At 39.6% G+C, this 23,810-nt stretch overlaps 1 protein-coding gene across 1 annotated transcript in view; it reads left to right on the top strand.

The window, feature by feature from the left end:
* The first annotated feature begins 22 nt into the window (after nucleotides 1–22).
* The window catches only part of LOC131955467 (uncharacterized), a 36,372-nt gene continuing 12,584 nt past the window's right edge, over nucleotides 23–23,810 (top strand). Inside the window, exons 1-16 of the mRNA XM_059319605.1 lie at nucleotides 23–48; nucleotides 381–505; nucleotides 5,136–5,295; nucleotides 6,030–6,096; nucleotides 6,695–6,800; nucleotides 7,444–7,532; nucleotides 7,852–7,975; nucleotides 9,008–9,136; nucleotides 9,301–9,582; nucleotides 10,880–11,083; nucleotides 15,823–15,963; nucleotides 16,056–16,165; nucleotides 16,369–16,472; nucleotides 17,119–17,243; nucleotides 18,149–18,278; nucleotides 18,826–18,959. Coding sequence (XP_059175588.1) covers nucleotides 23–48; nucleotides 381–505; nucleotides 5,136–5,295; nucleotides 6,030–6,096; nucleotides 6,695–6,800; nucleotides 7,444–7,532; nucleotides 7,852–7,975; nucleotides 9,008–9,136; nucleotides 9,301–9,582; nucleotides 10,880–11,083; nucleotides 15,823–15,963; nucleotides 16,056–16,165; nucleotides 16,369–16,472; nucleotides 17,119–17,243; nucleotides 18,149–18,278; nucleotides 18,826–18,959 — 2,056 coding nt within the window. The remainder of the gene's footprint in view (nucleotides 49–380; nucleotides 506–5,135; nucleotides 5,296–6,029; nucleotides 6,097–6,694; nucleotides 6,801–7,443; nucleotides 7,533–7,851; nucleotides 7,976–9,007; nucleotides 9,137–9,300; nucleotides 9,583–10,879; nucleotides 11,084–15,822; nucleotides 15,964–16,055; nucleotides 16,166–16,368; nucleotides 16,473–17,118; nucleotides 17,244–18,148; nucleotides 18,279–18,825; nucleotides 18,960–23,810) is intronic.

Genomic DNA, 23,810 nt, shown 5'->3' with positions numbered 1-23,810 from the left:
CGCCAAGGGTCAACCTTATGTCATGGAAATTTTTGGAATGATAGATCAGTATGAGTATTACAGAGACACTTCTCCCACGGTCGCTTCTATTTCTGTCCATGGGTGGCTACAATGTGAACTTATGACTCCGCAGCTAAGGACGGAGCACAACAAACTAAGCAGTCAAGAGAAACTGAGTTTGCACACCTTATTTTAGTCTAGTTCTTATGCCATTTTATTTTCTCCCTTTGATTATTATATATGCAATTGATGTTCATGTCTTTGATGCTGTGTAAAACTATCAAATAAATTATTATTACTGGAAAAAAAATTGTTCTGTAACTTGGTTTTAGGCCTACACGTATTTTTATAATTTTTAATTTTTTTTTCAATTTGTACAGATCGAGATCGCCTATTGTGGTCGAGTGGGTAGAGCACGTACACCGAACCAGAAGGGCGACGTTCAATGACACAGCCAAGAACTGGCCCCACGATATTCCTTACGTCATCCACAAGGCGTACACAGGTGAGGACGCGCTATGTTTACAGGTAAACCACATAGACCATTTCCGATTAGCCGTACCACTATAATCAAATAACCTTTATCACCTGAAATACAGCTATACGTCTCATACTAGATGTCAGATCTTTCCTATCTGGGTATACTATCTAATAGTGTCCTTCATATAATTTTACCTGTCACAAGCTATAGAACAGGGGTCTCCAAACTACGGCCCGCGGGCCGAATGCGGCCCGCGATGTCCTTTCATCCGGCCCGCGGAGATCTTTTTGTCCACGGAAAAAACGTTTGTTGGTGATGGCTGAGGAACTTTGCCCAGAAAATCAGACATGCCTAGAAGAAACTGGCCCCGAACTGAAATTTAATAGTTAATGCGGCCCTCGGACTGAAAAGTTTGGAGACCCCTGCTATAGAAGGATGATTCGTACACAGACAGGTAAATACTTCTAAGGGTTTTTAATAAGGCAAATGTTCAATAAAGCGATAACGGATCACAAGAACTAGTTTGTTTACAGAGGAAGTTTACAGGTAAATACTTCTAAAGGTTTTTAATAAGGCACATGTTCAATGAAGCGATAACGGATCACAAGAACTAGTTTGTTTACAGAGGAAGTTTACAGGTAAATACTTCTAAAGGTTTTTAATAAGGCACATGTTCAATAAAGCGATAACGGATCACAATAATTAGTTTGTTTACAGAGGAAGTTTACATTGTAAAAAGGAATAGACTGATTCACCATACAACATATGGTGCTTTTTACTAACTCCATGTTTTTTCCGTACACATATGAATGTATGTTGTACTTTCGAGACCATATTGGTAATGATGTAGTGTAACGGAGCAGTGATATGAGCTTAATGGAACGGGTTGGTCTAGTAGGAGACCGCCTGTTTGCTGACCCTTAGGTAACGAGTTCAGAACCCCGGTCCTGAGATTATCAGTTATGCCTTGACCGTATTGGACTTCAAGTCCAAACTAGGTGCTGAGAAGCAAAATCTTGGAGGAAACCCAAGTTTCTAGCGAGATCACTCAACATTGGTTGGTATAGGGCTGGTAAGTAGGTCACCAACTAGCTATATAAAACCTGCATGAGCCATAGAACTGTTTATTGACCTACTTGTCAGCCTTATATCTTAAAAAGCCAGATGTAACACCTGTTTGTATATGGGGCAGCCATGTAAGCATCAAAAAGTTGTGAGATCAGATATCTCACAGTCTGTTCTCACTCTTTGATGTACAATAGATTCATGTAATACATGGGTGGTGTGTAGTGGCTAAATATATTGGTGGTGTGTAGTAGCTAAATATATTGGTGGTGTGTAGTGGCTAAATACTTTAGTGATGTGAAGTGGCTAAATGCTTTATTGGTGTGTAGTGGCTAAATACTTTAGTGGCATGTAGTGGCTAAATACTTTAGTGGCGTGTAGTGGCTAAATACTTTAGTGGCGTGTAGTGGCTAAATACTTTAGTGGTGTGAAGTGGCTAAATACTTTAGTGGCGTGTAGTGGCTAAATACTTTAGTGGCGTGTAGCGGCTAAATACTTTAGTGGCGTGTAGTGGCTAAATATATTAGTTGCGTGTAATGGCTAAATATATTGGTGGCGTGTAGTGGCTAAATATATTGGTGGGTAGTGGCTAAATATATTAGTTGCGTGTAGTGTCTAAATACTTTAGTGGGTAGTGGCTAAATATATTAGTGGGTAGTGGCTAAACATATTGGTTGGTAGTGGCTAAATATATTGGTGGTGCTTGACGGCTAAAAATATTGTTGGTATGTAAGGGCTAAATACATTGGTGGTGTGAAGTGTGTATATACATATGGTATTTATAATGGTTAAACACATCATCGATACGTAATGGCTTAATATAAAGATAATTATGTAAAGGCTGCAAACATAGATAATATATTATGGCTAAAAGAGAAATGTCTAAATAGCTAGTATACACTGGTAAAGTGCATGGGTGTTTTGCCCACGTCGGCCAAACGTTATTACTGATTGGTCTAAAGGCGTCACGAACGTTTTAACATTGGTAGAGGATTAGTCAAGGGGGTGAGTTAGTCAGGTGGTGAGTTAGTCAGGTGGTGAGTTAGTCAGGTGGTGCGTTAGTCAGGTTCTGAGTTAGTCAGGTGGTGAGTTAGTCAGTTGGTGAGTTAGTCAGGTGGTGAGTTAGTCAGGTGGTGAGTTAGTCAGGTGGTGAGTTAGTCAGGTGGTGAGTTAGTCAGGTGGTGAGTTAGTCGGGTGGTGAGTTAGTCAGGTGGTGAGTTAGTCAGGGGGTGAGTTAGTCAGTTGGTGAGTTAGTCAGGTGGTGAGTTAGTCAGATGGTGGATTAGTCAGGTGGTGAGTTAGTCAGGTGGTGGTTAGATCAGGTGATGTGTTAGTCAGGTGGTGAGTTAGTCAGGTGGTGAGTTAGTCAGGTGGTGAGTTAGTCAGGTGGTGAGTTAGTCAGGTGGTGAGTTAGTCAGGTGGTGAGTTAGTCAGGTGGTGAGTTAGTCAGGTGTTGAGTTAGTCAGGTGGTGAGTTAGTCAGGTGGTGAGTTAGTCAGGTGGTGAGTTAGTCAGGTGGTGAGTTAGTCAGGTGGTGAGTTAGTCAGGTGGTGAGTTAGTCAGGTGGTGAGTTAGTCAGGTGGTGAGTTAGTCAGGTGGTGAGTTAGTCAGGTGGTGAGTTAGTCAGGTGGTGAGTTAGTCAGGTGGTGAGTTAGTCAGGCGGTGAGTTAGTCAGATGGTGAGTTAGTCAGGTGGTGAGTTAGTCAGGTTGTGATTTAGTCAGATGGTGGATTAGTCAGGTGGTGAGTTAGTCAGGTGGTGGTTAGGTCAGGTGATGTGTTAGTCAGGTGGTGAGTTAGTCAGGTGGTGAGTTAGTCAGGTGGTGAGTTAGTCAGGTGGTGAGTTAGTCAGGTGGTGAGTTAGTCAGGTGGTGAGTTAGTCAGGTGGTGAGTTAGTCAGGTGGTGAGTTAGTCAGGTGGTGGGTTAGTCAGGTGGTGAGTTAGTCAGGTGGTGAGTTAGTCAGGTGGTGGGTTAGTCAGGTGGTGGGTTAGTGACGTGGTGAGTTAGTCAGGTGGTGGGTTAGTCAGGTGGTGAGTTAGTCAGGTGGTGAGTTAGTCAGGTGGTGGGTTAGTCAGGTGGTGGGTAAGTCAGGTGGTGGGTTAGTCAGGTTGTGATTTAATCAGATGGTGAGTAAGTCAGGTGGTGAGTTAGTCAGGTGGTGTGTTAGTCAGGTGGTAGGTGAGTCAGGTGGTGGGTTATTCAGGTGGTGGGTTAGTCAGGTGGTAGGTGAGTCAGGTGGTGGGTTATTCAGGTGGTGAGTTAGTCAGGTGGTGAGTTAGTCAGGTGGTGAGTTAGTCAGGTGGTGAGTTAGTCAGGTGGTGAGTTAGTCAGGTGGTGAGTTAGTCAGGTGGTGGGTTAGTCAGGTGGTGGGTTAGTCAGGTGGTGGGTTAGTCAGGTTGTGATTTAATCAGATGGTGAGTAAGTCAGGTGGTGAGTTAGTCAGGTGGTGTGTTAGTCAGGTGGTAGGTGAGTCAGGTGGTGGGTTATTCAGGTGGTGGGTTAGTCAGGTGGTAGGTGAGTCAGGTGGTGGGTTATTCAGGTGGTGAGTTAGTCAGGTGGTGAGTTAGTCAGGTGGTGAGTTAGTCAGGTGGTGAGTTAGTCAGGTGGTGGTTAGATCAGGTGATGTGTTAGTCAGGTGGTGAGTTAGTCAGGTGGTGAGTTAGTCAGGTGGTGAGTTAGTCAGGTGGTGAGTTAGTCAGGTGGTGAGTTAGTCAGGTGGTGAGTTAGTCAGGTGGTGAGTTAGTCAGGTGTTGAGTTAGTCAGGTGGTGAGTTAGTCAGGTGGTGAGTTAGTCAGGTGGTGAGTTAGTCAGGTGGTGAGTTAGTCAGGTTGTGATTTAATCAGATGGTGAGTAAGTCAGGTGGTGAGTTAGTCAGGTGGTGTGTTAGTCAGGTGGTAGGTGAGTCAGGTGGTGGGTTATTCAGGTGGTGGGTTAGTCAGGTGGTAGGTGAGTCAGGTGGTGGGTTATTCAGGTGGTGAGTTAGTCAGGTGGTGAGTTAGTCAGGTGGTGAGTTAGTCAGGTGGTGAGTTAGTCAGGTGGTGAGTTAGTCAGGTGGTGAGTTAGTCAGGTGGTGGGTTAGTCAGGTGGTGGGTTAGTCAGGTGGTGGGTTAGTCAGGTTGTGATTTAATCAGATGGTGAGTAAGTCAGGTGGTGAGTTAGTCAGGTGGTGTGTTAGTCAGGTGGTAGGTGAGTCAGGTGGTGGGTTATTCAGGTGGTGGGTTAGTCAGGTGGTAGGTGAGTCAGGTGGTGGGTTATTCAGGTGGTGAGTTAGTCAGGTGGTGAGTTAGTCAGGTGGTGAGTTAGTCAGGTGGTGAGTTAGTCAGGTGGTGAGTTAGTCAGGTGGTGAGTTAGTCAGGTGGTGGGTTATTCAGGTGGTGAGTTAGTCAGGTGGTGAATTAGTCAGGTGGTGAGTTAATCAGGTGGTGAGTTAATCAGTTGTTGAGTTAGTCAGATGGTGAGTTAGTCAGGTGGTGAGTTAATCAGGTGGTGAGTTAGTCACTCGTGGGGTAGGCTGTAGCCATCACTGCCTTTGCATCTCGATTTGACGAACTTACCTGTAAAATACAAGCCACCTTTATTTTTGTGTCAAGGTGACCGCGTGACCTTGAGACTTGTGATGGACTACATCTCTAGCCGCCTGTGTCTCACTTTCCATGACGTCACCAACACCTACGACCCCAATGACCGCACATGGTTCACCAGCCACGGGTTCAAAACCAACTCGTACATGCACTTCATACAAGGAGCTGGGTAAGCCTCATACGTCTTATTCTTGTTTAGTACTTAACTATTTTAGCACTGTCATATTGCCAGGTGTAAAGGCGAAAGTACAAATAGTTGTTTTTTTTTAAAATGGTTTTAGTTAGTTAATAACACACATTCATTATAAGCCAATATATTTATATATATATGTTATATATGTTATTATATATGCCAATATTTAGTTAGCATTTAACTTTCCGTAATAAATAAATGGATAAGTTAGTTAACATTATAATACCTCGTACTAAACATATACCAATAGTTATTTAACACACACAACGCTGTAATTAACGAGTTCGACAACTTAATTCATCTTATTATGGGAACCTGAAAAATCTTATTGAACACACGACTGAAATGAATTAACCCCTGACAAATCTTATTGAACACACGACTGGCATGAATAAAGACCTGACAAATCTTATTGAACACACGACTGACATGAATTAACCCCTGACAAATATTATTGAACACACGACTGACATGAATAAAGACCTGACAAATCTTATTGAACACACGACTGACATGAATTAACCCCTGACAAATATTATTGAACACACGACTGACATGAATTAACACCTGACAAATTTTACACGACTGACATGTATTAACACCTGACAAATATTGTTGAACACACGCCTGACTTAAATGAACACCTGACAAATCTCATTGAACACACGCCTGACTTAAATTAACACCTGACACTAACATTTTGATCTCAGTTGTTATTCAGGTTACGGTCAGGGCTATAGTCAGGGACCTCAAGATGTCAGCCCCTGTAGTGGTTTTGTAAGTTTCCTCGTTCATTGACGGGATTCTCTTTCTTAAACTAGTATATTGTGTTTGGTGTCGTTTTTGTTAGTTTGAATTACAGCTCAATTGTCAGCTGATGTAAGATGTCACAAAATTGCGAGGAAGGTTCTTCAAAGCAACTGTCATATTGGATGTTGAGTTAATAGGACATTTGTTATTTTTTACTTCAATTAGTTTTGTCCACTAATGTAAAATAAATTATAAGCCTACCATAACCGTCTAAAGATTCTTTGTATATATTAAGTCATCTCAGTATCTCCACATAGAAATTTCTTATATATATATATATATATATATATATATATATATATATATATATATATATATATATATATATATATATATATATATATATATATATGGTTCCATGACAAATGATCTCAGGACAAATGATCTCAGGACAAAATATCTCACGGACAAAAGATATGTATATGTATATATATATATATATATATATATATATATATATATATATATATATATATATATATATATATATATATATATATATATATATATATATATGTGTGTGTGTGTGTGTGTGTGTGTGTAATATGGTATAGTCTGTTTGTAGGGCATCAACCTCCACGAGATCCTTCACTCCCTCGGGGTCATCCACAGCCAAACTGCCCCCATCAGAGACCTCTACATGACCATACACGAGTCGGACATCCGGCAGAGTGAGTTGATGCTGTAGACGTAGACATTTTAAATGGTTTTATACACGTTATTCTTTTATAAGTACATAGACGGCAACAAAAAAAAAAAAAAAGATAAACGGTGGCCTGTTCGATAGAGGTCTAATTTTACAATAGTGTTTTAGAAAGCTAGAAAGTGCCGAAGATTTAAAATATTTTACATGGCCGTCACTATAGGGCTGGTAAGTAGGTCACCAACCAGTTCTATGGCTCATGCAGGTTTTATTGAGCCGTGGAACTGGTTGGTGACCTACTTACCAGCCCTATTGTGGCCACCAGCAGAAGCTTACAAAAGCGACTAACAGGATTTATCTCTCCCGTGTGTTACCCGGATACTTCTCCACAACACTAGGGTACAACTTTGTCAGCCCATTAAGCCCTTAGACATCATGTCGTAGGCCTACATACTTAAATAGGGAGCGGGGGGGGGGTGAACAGGCAGGGGGCAGGGCCCCCTAAACCATAGTAAAAAACCACCCTACCCCCTTTACCCACCCATCTCCCCACTTCCTCACCGACCAAGCACATCATGGATGACAAAAAAAAAACATTATTGCTTTGTCTGTTAGCTGTAGGCTGATTGGTTAATCGATTACCAGACTCTGTTCGTATTCTCTCTCAACAGGTTTTGTATACAACTATGCTAAAATTTCCGATCCAACCCTGGTGAACTCTTTTTTTGACCCGGACTCGATTATGATGTACCCTGACGAGGTAACGAGTACATAATTTTTATACCTTTATCATTATGTGACTGGTTTTCAATAAAAAATTACACATGTCTGTTATTGTAGTTTGTTGTTTTATAAAACTTGTCGGTCTTTTAAAATGTTTCAGTTTTTAAAAATGGATTAAAAATATTGTCTATGTCCCGAGTTGCCATCCTCCGTAGTGTTATATTAGAATATTCGAGAAAGTTTAGGGGAGATCAATCACGGTTTATTTGTGTCTGGGTTTTTACTTCCTATCAAAACTGTATATTAGAGAAGTTATTACTTTCTCGCTATAGTTTAAAGGTGTGTCTTATCTCCAGGCGTGGCATTTGATGGGCCTGGAGACATACATGCCAATTAGAGATGATTTCTTCAACTCAGCACCGCCGTTTTCAGCTGAAAATGTGGTTTTCTACGAACTGACCCTCATATACAGGTGTAACGGTGAGTCATATATACAGGTGTAACGGTGAGTCATATATACAGGTGTAACGGTGAGTCATATATACAGGTGTAACGGTTAGTCACATATACAGCTGTAATGGTGAGTCACATATACAGGTGTAATGGTATACATACAGGTGTAACGGTGAGTTACATATACAGGTGTAACGGTGAGTCACATATACAGGTGTAACGGTGAGTCACATATACAGGTGTAACGGTGAGTCACATATACAGGTGTAACGGTGAGTCACATACAGGTGTAACAGTGAGTTACATATACAGGTGTAATGGTGAGGTCATATATACAGGTGTAACGGTGAGTCACATATACAGGTGTAACGGTGAGTCACATATACAGGTGTAATGGTGAGTCACATATACAGGTGTAATTGTTAGTCACATATACAGGTGTAACGGTGAGTCACATACAGGTGTAATGGTTAGTCACACATACAGGTGTAACGGTGAATCACATATACAGGTGTAACGGTGAGTCACATATACAGGTGTAATGGTGAGTCACATATACAGGTGTAATTGTTAGTCACATATACAGGTGTAACGGTGAGTCACATATACAGGTGTAATGGTTAGTCACATATACAGGTGTAATGGTTAGTCACATATACAGGTGTAACGGTGAGTCACATATACAGGTGTAATTCTTAGTCACATATACAGGTGTAATGGTTAGTCACACATACAGATGTAACGGTGAGTCACATATACAGGTGTAAGAGTGTTTCACATATACAGGGCTGTGTAACAGTGATTCACACCTGCAAGTTTAACTATGATTGTTAAACCATTCCAAAAATTAAAAGTGTGGAATAAAGCGTTAAGTCGGTACACGAGAAGCAAAATCTCAGCACACGCTTTTAAATATTAGAATAAATATCAACGGCAAACTTTAACCCCAAACCAGAAATCAGCTCAATGACAGAATTTTAAAAAAAGAATTAACACGGTTACCCATGATGTCTAAGTTTGGTTGACATATCTATAGATTTTACACCCCCCTCCCCACAGAACTATTCTGCAACAACGACCAGACGGACTGTGGCCCAGGCTACCACACGTTGATCAATGGACGGTGTCGCTGTGTCTGTCCGGATGAGTTGGATTACAACACCAATTGTAGGACACACATTAATGGACGTGAGTTATAATACTGTTTAATGTTCAACTGGCAATAGAAATTACGGTTCTGTTAGATAGATGTTACTACTCGTTCAATAAACAATATATATATATATATATATATATATATATATATATATATATATATATATATATATATATATATATATATATATATACAGCATCAAAGAACGTCTCGTGGCCTGAAACTCAAATTGTCCTGTATGGAAGTGAGCGCTGCCCGACGGGATTCGATCCTACACCAGCCCGTCTGCCAGTGTCAGGACGGTGGGCACCGACCATAGATTCTGCGCCAGACAAATATTCTAAGAAGGACAGAACCATGACCTTCCTCATGTGTAAAAAATCGACCCCAGTAAACCCGGCAAATGTCAAGTGGAATACATGGCCCAGGGGAGGCGACTATTGTATTGTCAAACCTAAGGGACAAAAGTGTGGGGGAGGTAACATTTGCATGAAAAAAAATTATTGTGGGTTAAAAAAAAGGACTGCCTACGAAGTATTTTGCTACTTGTTATATTTTATTTCACATATTTCCCCCCAAACGTTCTCATATTTTCATGGGTATATATATATATATATATTCTTTACACGCAGTAGAGCAGTTAAATTTTTTTAAATGAAAAAAAATTAATATAATTTTTATAAAAAAACTACATTACAACAAACGTCTTAGTTCTTATACTCTGAATTATAAATCGAACATCATAAAACAGTGGTTTTTTTTAATTTTTTGTGGACGGTTATGAACAATTAATTTTTTTCTACGACATTCGTTAAGGACGGAGGGTTTGAATTTAAGCTGGTTCTCTCTTTGTGATGGATGTTGGATAAGCATGAACACCTCTTTCTTTCAGATTGTGAGAACCTAAGGCTTGAGTTAAAAATGTATATTTTAGGACGGTGGTTTAGAATTTAAATATTACTTTCTCGTATATACGAAGTATAGAGAAAGTCTTGTAATCGTGCAAAAAAAAAAATCGAGATTTTTACAAATCTCGACGTTTTACACCTCACTGATACGGAAAAACATAATTTTGCAATCTTGTCCGTATGTCTGTGTGTCTGTCTGTCTGTCTGTCTGTCCGTGTGTAAACACGATAACTTGAGTACCGTTACAGCTAGGTTGATGAAATTTCATATATAAGTATTTTATCAAAATCGTAGATCCGTATCAACTTTTGAGCGATTTCCGATAACTGGAAGTGGTACTTTTCCTACTTTGAATTTTTCAAAAGCCTATAACTTGAGTACTATTTCAGATAGATAAATGAAATTTCACATGTAAATAAAAGATCTAATTCTCTACCTTGTGTTAAATTTTCCGTTGACTGGAAGTAGTAATTTACGCTACTTCCGATTTCTCAAAAAACTAATGTAAATTTTAAAAGTACTAATAATATTGCGCACTATTATGCGCTTTTTTATTTGGCGTTCACTTGGTGTGCAATTAATTTGTCTACGAGATTTTATTCTATTTTTAAAACTTTAAGTATTTAAAATGGATTAAAAATCATGTCTATAGCCCGAGTTCCCATCCCCTGTTATTTTATATAAGAATATTCGAGAAAGTTTAGGGGAGATCACTCCCGGTTTATTTTTAATTTATTTTTTGAAGACAACGGTTTAGATTTTAATTATATTTTCTTTCAATTTTTGAAGACAGTTTTAGAGTTTCGTTATACTTTCTTTCAGTTTTTGAAAACTTTGGTTTAGAGTTTAATTATGTTTTTCTTTCAGTTTTTGAGGACGGTGGTCTAGAATTTAAGACCTTTGAAGAGAGCCACCCAATAGGAGACATCGGCAACATCACCATCAACGGCAACATCGTCAGGATCAACTACTGCTGTAGGGACAAGGAACATTACGGGCTAGTGGTCGAACTGCCCAACTCAGAGCCGTTCAAATTGGTGGCTAAATATCACAAGTGTCCGGTAGTTCAAGGTAGTTGATAAATATCATTAGTTCAAGGTAGTTGATAAATATCATTAGTGTCGTTTAGTTCTAGGTAGCTGATAAATATCATTAGCGTCACCTATTTCAAAGTAGATGATACAAATTATAAATTTTATAAAGTTCCAAATAGAAAATAGTATTCTGTAGTTCAAGGTATATCATAGTATTCGATAGTTCAAGATAGTTCCAAATAGAAAATGGTGTACTGTAGTTGAAAGTAGGTACTAGTTTCAGTAGGCAATTAGTAAGTATAACTAGACTACCCGTCATCCGTTGGATAACTGTGGGTTTCGGGGGTCATCCATCAAAAAACATCACGTCTGTCACTCAGAGGCGTTGCGACTTTTCCCGGCGCCCGGGGACAAACTTTTCGATTTGAGCCCCCCCCCCCGCAAGATTTCGATTTGCACCCCCCCCCCCCTCAAACTTTCGATTAGCACCCCCCTCAACCTTTCAATTTATTTTTCCAACCCATTTTGGCGCCTCCTAAGGTCGGCGCCCGGGGACATATGCCCCCCCCCCCCCCCCCTCGCTACGCTACTGCAGTGTCACTTATCGTCACAAAAAAACAGACCCCACATTCAAAAATATGTTTTTTTTTCTTTTAAAAACACCGAAAACACCGATTTCGGACTACCCCTTCATATACTGACGTCACAGGTGACCTACTCAACTCTACTTCACCTGCCCAGTGTCCCGCCAAGTCTTAGACAACATGTTTTTATTGTTTAAAAAACGATTCCAGCCGAGCATGTCTCTGACCACACTATCCCTTCATATGCTTAGGACAAAGAAACAGATGAACTCTACTTCACCTGCCCTGTATCCTACCAAGTTCAGATAGGCAACTTTATCATTCATATCTAAAAAATAAAATAAAAATTTAAAAAAAAAATTATCATTGACCTATTGGTCTAGAACCTGTGCCACACGCATGTGAGCTGATTACACTATCATCTTAGATATTTACTCGTGACGTCACAGATGAATTTTTATACTATACATTGATACTTTGAGTCTCCTTATGCAACTTGATTTACGCGCATAGATCTAGATCTAAGTTTAGTAGTAGTAACTTTCAAATTAAATTTTATCTTAAATTAGCCAAACAAAGATTTATATAAAATAAAGAAGGTCTGAAATTATCTAGATCTAGATAGAATTATCTATATTTTAGCTCTACGACTGAGTTATATTTAGAATTTACGTTTATAATTTAGCAAAATTACCGGTATCGAAGCCGCGTATGAATCTTAAGCTACGCAAATAGGCCCTGGATCCAGCATTTCAGAATTTGCATAGTCGAAACAAAGATTTATACAAAATAATAAAGGTCTAAAATATTTTAGTATATAGAAACTCATTATTATCTAAATCTAGATAGATTTATCTATATTCTAGATCTACGACTGGTTTGCTTAAGTCTCGTTTTTTTTTTGGATTGTATTTAGATCTATAACTAATAAATCTTTGATTTGACCTAGATTCCTGATCTAGATCTATAAATAACTTTCTTGGACAGATTGTAGATCTAGAGAAATTTATCGTAAAACTAAATGAAAAAGACAGTTGAAAATTGATATAAGTGTTGGAACGTAATAAATACAGCAAACGGACGTATTGTTAAAGTTAAAGCCGACAGAAAATTAGCTTTAGAACGCGTTAAACATTGTAATGGGAACACAATCTTCTTCGATAGGCCGCCATTATTGATGTAAAAAATAAACACATCATGTGACGTCACTGTTTCCGTCGAGTCTAGTGGTTTTTTAATCTTTTAAAAAAATGTGGTTAATCTACCCATGAAAAAATCAATAAATTAATTAACGTCTTAAAATAAATTGGTGATTAACAGCTGTCACAATACTCGATCAGACAAACAAACAAATAAATATTCAAACATGTAAACAAACTTGAGTTGTAGTAGTATACTAGACTACCCGTTATCTAGTTAGATAACTGTGTTTTTCGGGGGGGGGGGGGGGTTCATCCATAAATGATATCACGTCTGTCACTCAGAGACGTAGCGACCCTTTTCTGCGCCCGTGGACAAACTTTTCGATTTGAACCCCCCGGCAAGATTTTGATATGCACCCCCCTCAAACTTTCGATGTGCACCAACCCCCCCCCCCCCTTCAAGATTTCGATTTGCACCCCCCTCAAACTTTCGATTTTCACCCCCCTCAACCTTTCAATTTATTTTTCCAACCCATTTTGGTGCCCCCTAAGGTCGGTGCCCGGGGACATATGTCCCCACCGCTCCCACCCTCGTCGCTACGCTACTGCAGTGTCACTTATCGTCACAAAAAAAAAACAGACCCCACATTCAAAAATATGTTGTTTTTTTTAAAAACACCGAAAACAACGATTTCGGACTATCCCTTCATATACTGACGTCACAGGTGACTTACTCAACCCTACTTCACCTGCCCACTGTCCCACCAAGTCTCAGACAACATGTTTTTATCGTTTAAAAAAACGATTCCAGCCGAGCATGTCTCTGACCACACTATCCCTTCATATGCTTAGGACAAACAAACAGGTGCACTCTGCTTCACCTGCCCTGTGCCCCGCTTGGTCCTGATAGTCAACCTTATCATTCACATGTAGGCCTTAGGAAAAATAATTGAAAACATTGTTGTGAAAAGAAAATATATCTTTTTACTATTACTAAAGTCATTGTTCTAAACTGTTATATAAATTGTGGTTAATCTACCCATGAATATATCAATAAACGGCTTTAAATTAGTTTGTAATTAACAGTGTGTTTAAGAAGGAACAATATCTACCACTCAAAATACCTTTTTGCAGCTCTACACATAATGAAGATTCTCCACAATAACAAATCAGAAAAAAAAAATAAACAAAAAAATGAGTTATCAAACATCACTATTCAGTCAAAGTTAAGCCATTGTTCTAAAACTTTAAAACAAATGTGGTTAATCTACCTATGAATAAATCAATAAATTAATTAACGTCTTTAAATAAACGTGTGATTAACAGTCTGTCTGCAATAAAAAAATTATTTTCTACCTACATACTTTTTTACAGCTCTCCAGATAGAGTAGAACAATTCACAATAATCGATCAGACAAACAAAAAAAAATATTCAAACATGTAAACAAAGTAGAGTTTTAGTAGTATTAGATAGATAAATGTCGTGGTAGAACATGAGTCTGACGAGTAGATTCGGAGGGTCAACCCTTGATGTGGAGGGTCAACCCTTGATGTGGTGGTCAACCCTTGATGTGGAGGGTCAACCATTGATGTGGAGGGTCAACCCTTGATGTGGAGGGTCAACCCTTGATGTGGAGGGTCAACCCTTGATGTGGAGGGTCAACCCTTGATGTGGAGGGTCAACCCTTGATGTGGAATGTCAACCCTTGATGTGGAGGGTCAACCCTTGATGTGGAGGGTCAACCCTTGATGTGGTGGTCACCCTTGATATGGAGGGTCAACCATTGATGTGGAGGGTCAACCCTTGATGTGGAGGGTCAACCCTTGATGTGGAGGGTCAACCCTTGATGTGGAGGGTCAACCCTTGATGTGGAGGGTCAACCCTTGATGTGGAGGGTCAACCCTTGATGTGGAGGGTCAACCCTTGATGTGGAGGGACAACCCTTGATGTGGAGGGTCAACCTTTGATGTGGAGGGTCAACCCTTGATGTGGAGGGTCAACCCTTGATGTGGAGGGTCAACCCTTGATGTGGAGGGACAACCCTTAATGTGGAGGGTCAACCCTTGATGTATAGGGTCACCTTGGGTTGAAATTGAACAATGTTGAGTATATATTATATTTTGCAGATAGGGATGGGTAGTTGTTTGCATACTTTCTTTAGGACATTTTTTACATTTTTACAAACAAAATATTGTTTGTTTAGTTTTCACTCGTTTTTATTTAACTTGCTTCCTCTGTGTGCCTGTCTATCTGTCTGTCGTCATAGACAAAACGTGCGACCGAAATTTCGGACACTTTTAACCGACCAATTTCTCTGAAATTCGGCACGTGTTTAAGACTTGAAGAAAATGCAGTATAGTATGACTTTACATTTGACTTAATTGGAGGCCTAATTTATGTTTTATGAATTAATTTAAATTTTCTGAAATTAGTAGGCTGTGCTACTAACCTTTCCGCACTATTATACGAGCAATATCATGTTCATTTGATGAGCAGTACTTTTTAATTATGCAACTATTGAAAATGTAAAGTACTGAAACATATTGCATAAAAACGTTTTAATAAGTAGCTTTAATAATGCACTAAAAAGAAGAAAGTAAATTATGTTCTTTAAATATAATTATAATAATACGCTACTATTTAAATTACTATATAGAAAATCGGGGGTCTCTTCTTAAAAAACGTACTTAACACTAGAGAGTTATGTTTACCAACCAATTTGAATTTGTGAACTGCTACCTCAAAATGTTGATTTTTGTTACTTAAGTAATTTTAGCACTAAATAATTATAATAATCTTTTTTAAAAAACATTAAAAATACATTAAATAATTCAAAGTCTTTAAAAATATATTATTAGTGCGTTATTATTGTATAGATTATTATAAATTTATTGGAATCTGCATTTGAAATTACTAAAATAGCACAATAAAAATACAAGTTTAAAAATTGTTTTATTTTCTAAATTAAAAAGTAAACTGCTTACAATTCAAGATAGTTCATGAGGTTTAAAAGTTTCTTGGTGATTCAATCATCTCTTCCCTCTGTCAGGTATGAAAAGCACATACTCCACGATTACAATTTGGACAGATCATTCGTTAGACTATGGTGCCAAACCACCCCTCAATTTTTTCTTCCAGACGGAGTTCCTGCTCCTACATTACCTGTGTCACTACCAGCCGCCTGTCTACGGTGAGGTTACGATATGTACATGTTAAAATATACGAAACTGTACACAGCATATATATGTCTGTTTTTTACCATACCATTTCTCCCATCTCAAGGCTGCAGCCAATTCGTCACTCTGAACAGGGCTAAACAGTCAGTGACCATCGCCACACCTGGGTTCGGTTCCAAGAGGGAGCCAGACAGGCGGTGTTTTTACAGTTTTACTGTAAGACTTTTTAAAACTTGAATTCGAAAAGAGACCGTCTAATTATGCTGACATTATAATATTTTAATTTTTTTACAAATATTTTCATAAAAGAGGGATTAAACATTGTTCTCTTATTTAAGGAGGTTTTGTTCAGCTGATCTGTACACATTCTTTGTTGAAAAGAAAAAAAAAAACAACCGTTAAATACTTATTGTATGCAGGTACCTGTTGGTTCCAGACTGAAGCTGACCTTGAACAAATTTGACCCACACGTCACCGACGAGTTTCTCATTAAACGTTACCACAAGTGGCAGGACCCTATCCTGTAAGTCTGTGACGTCATAGCAGGACCCTATCCTGTAAGTCTGTGTGACGTCATGGCAGGACCCTATCCTGTAAGTCTGTGTGACGTCATGGCAGGACCCTATCCTGTAAGTCTGTGTGACGTCATGGCAGGACCCTATCCTGTAAGTATGTGTGACGTCATGGCAGGACCCTATCCTGTAAGTCTGTGACGTCATGGTAGGACCCTATCCTGTAAGTCTGTGAAGTCATGGCAGGACCCTATCCTGTAAGTCTGTGACGTCATGGCAGGACCCTATCCTGTAAGTCTGTGTGACGTCAAGGCAGGACCCTATCCTGTAAGTATGTGTGACGTCATGGCAGGACCCTATCCTGTAAGTCTGTGACGTCATGGCAGGACCCTATCCTGTAAATCTGTGACGTCATGGCAGGACCCTATCCTGTAAGTCTGTTTGACGTCATGGTAGGGCCCTATCCTGTAAGTCTGTGTGGCGTCATGTTAACACCATGACCTTATTCTGCTCGACGTCCCGCTATTATGTTGACTAATTAGTCTGTTAGACATCACAGTCTAGTATACAACGTCATAGATCTACACTTGACCACAGTTACCCATGGCAACGCTATTTTCGTTGTAAGACTGTTAAATGTACGATTTGTTTCTCCAGCATCAACGGCGACTACCAACCCTATCAGTTGGTTAGTGAAGGAGACTACTTGTCTCTACAGTACTGGGCTTCATGGGAGAAAACCAACAACAGGGGAATTAAGTTCACTGTCGATGTTGTGCTCGGTAAAAATATTCTTAAACACTTTTATGGAGTATAAAAAAATATCATAAAAAAAAACGTTTTAATAACAAACTTTTAAACTTGTATGTAATCATGCACTAAAAAATAGAAAATACATTATACACTATCATTTAAATAGCTATAAATAAAAGCGTGGGTCCCTTCTTAAATAACAGTGTTGGGTGTCCACGCTTTTGTTTAAAGTTATTTAAATAGTAGTGTATAATTTATTTTCTACAATTAAGTACATTATTACATGAAAGCTTGTTTTTATTTAACTCATTGTCTCTTTTGTCAGTCTGTCGTCAGTTTGTCTAAAGCAAAACGCCCGAGCAAAAATTCGGGCACTTCTAACTGGCGTTTCTATCTAGAAAGACTGACGACAGACAGACTGAGACAATAAGATAAATAAAAGCTTGTAATTAGTATGATCTGGGGGATAGTTTGATCCACCCTCTCAGTCTTCCACATGACAGGAGAAATTTAACTTCATTAACATAGAGACAGACACACTTTACATGTTTTTCTAACTAACTTAAATATGCAACTAAATCTCCCGGATGTTAAAAAGTAAATGGAGTGGTCTATCCTGCTGAAATCTTTCAGTTTATTTTTTAAATAACTATTTCTATGTAGATGTGTACGATCTATCTTGTAAGTTTGGTTAGAGTGCATGTCTAAGTGTAAATATGTAAGGTCAAAGTGTGCGTAAGGGTTACATTCGGATAAATACATGGTCTGACATTATGAAATGTGGCACATGAAGTAGAGTTCATTTGTTTCTTGAGAAATTCATAACAGCACTATGTCCTGCCACCTTTACTTTTCCTAGCGTGATTCAGGTACCTAGCATAAATAGGCAGGTTAATAAACTGCTTACACGTTCATTATTTTTTCCTTATGCCAGCCGAGGAAATGTGTTACGATGTGGCGACAAAAGGGGCAGACTACTACGGTGAGAAATCTGTTACAGAAACTTTCGAGCCTTGCGTCCCTTGGGAGAAAGCCACATCTTGTGATGACTTCCCCTTTGATGGGTAAGATGGTGAATTACATCGCATGAATGGAGATATTATGTTTTGTTAAAAAGTGAAGTATTTAATTGCTTTTAGCTCTGCAAACAATTCCTTCGGCGTGAAGGCCATGAATAGCAAATATAGGATGCCCGAGTATTTTACTTTAAAATTCGAGTAATATTAGAGCATGGACTGCGTGGCCTAGTGGTTGAGAGAAATATTGACAACCCGGGTTTAAGTCAGTTGAAAGTCCCTGAGTTCACCCAGCTGTAATGGGTATCTAACTCCCGTTAGGGAAAACAAAGGCTATGGCGGTTATGCTAACCACAATAACCCTAGGTGTTTGAAACAGATGAGCTCTACTTTATCGGAATAGATGATGATGGATATTAGGGTAGAGTGATACACGGCTCTTTTCCTTTAAACTTCTACTATAATATTTAACCCATAGTGTAATATCCAGGGGTGAACTATTTACAAATGCTTCTTGTTTATCTATCACTACCTTTGTGGTTGTTGATTGTATTGTTTCTGTTCATGAATTGTAAAGACTGTACTTCTGTTACAGTTTCAAAGGAATTTCCTTGTTAGAAAGCGGAAGTAGCTGTAGAAATCCAGGCGGGTCTCTCCTTCAGCCTTGGTGTTATACTTTTGTCAGGGGCAGCGTTTGTCATAAACGTTATTGTGACGTCTGCAACTTAAGTAAATTTTATTCAACTCCCTTGGAAACGTTATTTAATTTGAATTACTAAAATCTTGTACACAAATTTATAAAGAATCTCTTAAGCTTTTGTACTTTAAGAATATCATTTATCAGTCCAAATAGTAAAGAAATGTATTATATATATATATATTGTGACCTACTTAGGTCGAGTCATTTTTATTTTGACATTGTATAATTCCTTATATGGAATGATGGTGTAACACCTGGGGTTTTTCCATTGACTATTAAGGTGTTTGAGACATAGAAATTTTCCATTAAAATCTGATTGAATGATTCTGATCAGATGATTATCCCAACCAATGGCGACATGAGTTGAGGATAACCTCCCCTGTCACAGAAGTCTTTAATTGCACTGCACACGCGCAACACGAGGCAGTTTATCTTGACCTGGCAGTCTACGAGGTAGTTTTACCTTGATCAGGCAGCCGTCCATATTGTCCGGCTATAGACTCTGACCATTTGAACGTGAGAGTACTTAAGACCTGTGTGTGCCTTGCTTTCTTCAGTTGATTTAGTCTTCTAGTTTAATATTACTTGTCGCTAAGTAATTCTAGAAACTACAGCAGTGTTGTGTGGCCTGTAGCTGTTCTTTAGACAGTGTAGAAATCTGTGATAGTGTTTTTTCCTACATTGTGTAAGTTGGGTTTTGATATTTTATACATTAAATATTTTATTTAGTTCAACCTTGTGTTCTGCCACTTCTGAGTTCGCTGATTAAAAGGTCGTATGTAGATTGGATGAGTGTTAATTACAATAGTATCACTAGCTTCCCTAGACATTAAATTCGAGCCCTAGTGGGTCGTTGTGTTAAGTGTTCATCCACTTAGGCCGTAAGGTATTTGCATATGACCCCAAAAAAAGAATCCGGGGACGTTCTCCTTCTATTTGGCTGATAGATAGGTTAACGTTACAAAGTGGGGGCTCGTCCGGGATTTAATCTGTCGTTCCAGTTGTTGGTTATATCAGTTGAATACTAAGGTTAGTTGGATTTAGTTGTTTTTATATCCAGTAGCGCAGTGTTCTTACAACGCGCGCTCAGGCTAGAGTATCTAGGTCAAATAAGCAGACGTGTCACGTCCTACATTTAGAGGTCAAGGACACGGCCCAACACGGTGTGTTAATTTAAAGGATCTAGGCTTGTTGTGATTTTCAAGTTAGTGTTATGGAGTCTTTTTTGGCTAATCCTACCTTTGAAGGTGTAGAAAAGTTGAGTAGAAAAGTTTTGATTAGTGTTGTTAAGGAATTGAAATTGGATTATTCTGTTACGCAGAAGTCAGAGGTGTTGAGAGATAAAGTTGTTGTTCATTTCATTAATGAAGGAGTATTTGATGAAAGTTTGTTGGCTGGTGTGTTGCTCCGCGAGGAGAAAACTCTAGAGAAGGTAGAATTAGAAGCTAGAATTGCTTTAGAGAAGGAGAAAGTTACTCTAGAGAAGGAGAAAGTTGCTTTAGAGAAACAGGAGTTAGAGGCTAAAATTGCTTTAGATAAGAGGAGGTTGGAATTAGAGTTTGGTCAAGTTAGTGATGTCACTTCTCTGGTAGATCCAAAAAAGTTGTCGGTAGGACAAGTGATTGCCAAATTTGGGAAATTAGTTCCTAAATTTGATGAAACAGATTTGGTCGTTTTCTTTAACTCGTTTGAGAGTTTAGCGAAGACTTGTGAATGGCCCGAAACCTCCATTACTGCTTTATTGAGTTCTGTCCTTACTGGGAAAGCTGCAAAAACATACCAGGCACTCTCTCACGACGTTCAAAATAACTATAGTTTGGTCAAGACTGCCATTTTAAAGGCCTACGCACTGACGCCCGAGGCCTATCGGACAAAATTCCGAACACTCCGCAAGTTACCCACACAATCATATGTGGAATTTCTCTTTGAAAAGGAGAAAATATTCTCAAGGTGGCTACACTCTGAAGAAGTTTCTGAGTTTGAGAAACTCAGGTCACTTATCCTAAGGGAAGAATTCCTATCGTCCCTGCCTGAAGAGATACGACTACACATACTGGATAACAAGATAACTGACATCCAGAAGGCTGCTGAGTCGGCTGACACATATATGTTGGTGCATAAGAAACCACCAGTGTCAGGAAACCGCCTCAACCCCGTGCTTCCCCTTTTTGGCAGCAATCATCCTGTTGGCCAACATTTGAAGGCATCACAGTCCAGAGAGAAACCAAGATCAACTCTCAATCGTCGAGCAGTACGCCAGTTCTGCAAAAGGCCTGGTCATCTTGTCAAGGACTGTTACAAACGTCGTCAATATAACAGAGAGGTGGTGCGTACTTACGCGCACTATGCTCTATCCCCTCAAGCAGCCAGTTCAACTATGAACTCTAGAATTCAAAAGGACTCTAACCCTAAGTGTCCGCAAGAAGGTAGTCAAGTCTCCACGCATTATGTGCAGTCACATTTTGACTGTTCTCGCCACCATCCAGTTTCTTCCGAGTCTACCGATCTCGAGAGATCGAGAAAAGTTGACTTTTCATCTTTTATTGCCGAAGCCATCATTAGCAAACCAGGTGATCCGTTGTCTCAGAAGAATATCACCGTTCTAAGAGACACAGGAGCGTCACAATCACTCCTTTTGAAAAGTTCAATGGACATTACACCAGAGACGAACACCGGAAGGATTTCCATTATCCAGGGAGTGGAGACAAAATCTACTGTCGTCCCTCTACACAAGTTTGCCCTGAAACATCATCTCGTCGAAGGTGAGGTCATTTTAGGTGTGATAGATAGTATTCCTGTCCCAGGAGTACACCTACTTCTAGGGAATGACCTTGCGGGAAGCAAAGTATACCCCTGTACGGTTTCAGACCCTTTGTCAACAGTTCCAGATAATGATTATGAACTGTATCCTGCATGTGCGGTGACAAGAAGCCAGACCAAACAATTGGCTGACACAACGTCTGAACCACACCCGCCATCATCGTCAAGAAATTCGACTCCCAAACTGGAGTCTATGCTTCCAGAGAACACAAGTCTGGGCTTACCCCTGAGAATATCTCAGGAAGACATCATTAAAGCTCAACAAGTCGACGCGGAACTCAAAGCAACGGTCGAAAAATCTCTATCATCTGACGATGGAGAATATTTCTCCGAGAACGGCCTCTTCTTTCGTCGCGCTATACCAGTGATTGCCTCACCAGCCGAACCATGGTTGGGTAAAAACCAGCTGTGGGTTCCTCCACCTTATCGGCATGAAATACTTAAACTAGCACATGACCATCCAATGTCAGCGCACCCAGGTGTCACTAAAACGACGGCGAAGATCAAAGAACTGTTCTTTTGGCCCAAAATGAGAAAAGATGTGTCGCGTTACTGTAGAAGTTGCACGAACTGTCAGTTGGCCGGAAAGCCAAACCAGACAATTCCTAAGGCCCCTTTGAGTCCGATTCCTGTATTAGAAGAACCTTTTTCTAAAATCGTCATGGACTGTGTAGGTCCCTTGCCTAAAACCAAGGCGGGCAACGAGTACCTACTTACCTTTATGTGTTCAAGTACCCGTTTTCCCGAGGCGATTCCCTTACGGAACATTAAGGCAAAGACTGTAGTCAGAGCCATGACCCGGTTCTTCACTACCTTTGGATTACCTAGAATCGTGCAAACAGATCAAGGCAGCAACTTCACCAGTCACCATTTTCAGGAAGCGCTAGCCAAGCTAGGCGTTACCCACACCACCAGCTCAGCCTACCACCCTCAGTCTCAAGGCGTACTTGAGAGGTTCCACCAAACCCTCAAAACCATGCTAAGGACATTCGCTAACAGTAACACCCAATGGGATGAGTCTGTTCCTTGGATTATTTTCGCCGCGAGGGACTGTGTCCAGGACTCTTTAGGCTACTCGCCTTTTCAACTTGTGTTTGGACATTCTGTCCGTGGCCCCCTGAAGCTGATACACGAACGTTGGACAGGTACCAGTGATCATCCAGTGGAAAACTTCGACGATTTTCACGTTCGACTGAAAGCCGTGTGCGAAATGGCTCACAAGAACTTAAGAAAGGCCCAAGTTAGAATGAAAGAACTGTATGATAAGAGTTCTTGTAAACGAACAATCAATCCAGGCGACAAAGTTCTTGTGCTAGTACCTAATCTGAACAATGCGTTATCCTTGAGATATTGTGGACCCTTTACTGTGCATTTAAAATTAAGTGATTTGAACTATGTTGTCAATACGCCCGACAGAAGAAAGAAACAGACAGTGTATCATGTCAACTCACTGAAAAAGTATTATGATAATTGTAACAATTTTCAATCCACAGCTAAAATTACTTTACCTGTATGTTCAAATGTTTCTGATGATGTGATACATGATAAATTGAAACCCCCAAAATTGGTAAATTCTTCCTTTTTAGATAATTTGAATGTCCACCTTATGCACTTGTCCACAGAGAAAAACCAGAGATTGTCTCAGTTATTTGAGACATTTCCCTCTATTTTTGGGGATGTCCCCAAAGAAGCGAAAGTACCACCTCATGATGTAGACGTTGGTGACGCAAAACCCATTAAACAACACCCCTATAGAGTTAACCCGGAAAAAGCTGCTTTGATAAAAGATGAAATTGATTATATGCTCAAGAATGATATCATTGAGCCCAGTTTCAGCAACTGGAGTTCCCCATGTCTCCTAGTACCGAAAGACGGTGGATCTTTCAGGTTTGTGACCGACTTTAGGAAGGTGAATGCGCTCACCAAAGCTGATTCCTATCCCTTGCCTCGGATAGAAGACGTTATTGATAAAGTTGGTCAAGCTAAGATAATTTCCAAAATTGATTTACTTTCAGGATACTGGCAAATCCCCTTATCTGACCGTGCAAAAGAAATATCTG

This window comes from Physella acuta, unplaced genomic scaffold (genome assembly GCF_028476545.2).
Source record: "Physella acuta isolate Inbredline_101_S28 unplaced genomic scaffold, ASM2847654v3 ptg001068l, whole genome shotgun sequence".
NCBI classification, from domain to species: Eukaryota; Metazoa; Mollusca; class Gastropoda; family Physidae; genus Physella; species Physella acuta.
Note: the sequence above shows the minus strand (reverse complement) of the source record. Positions and strands in the feature narration are given on the sequence as shown.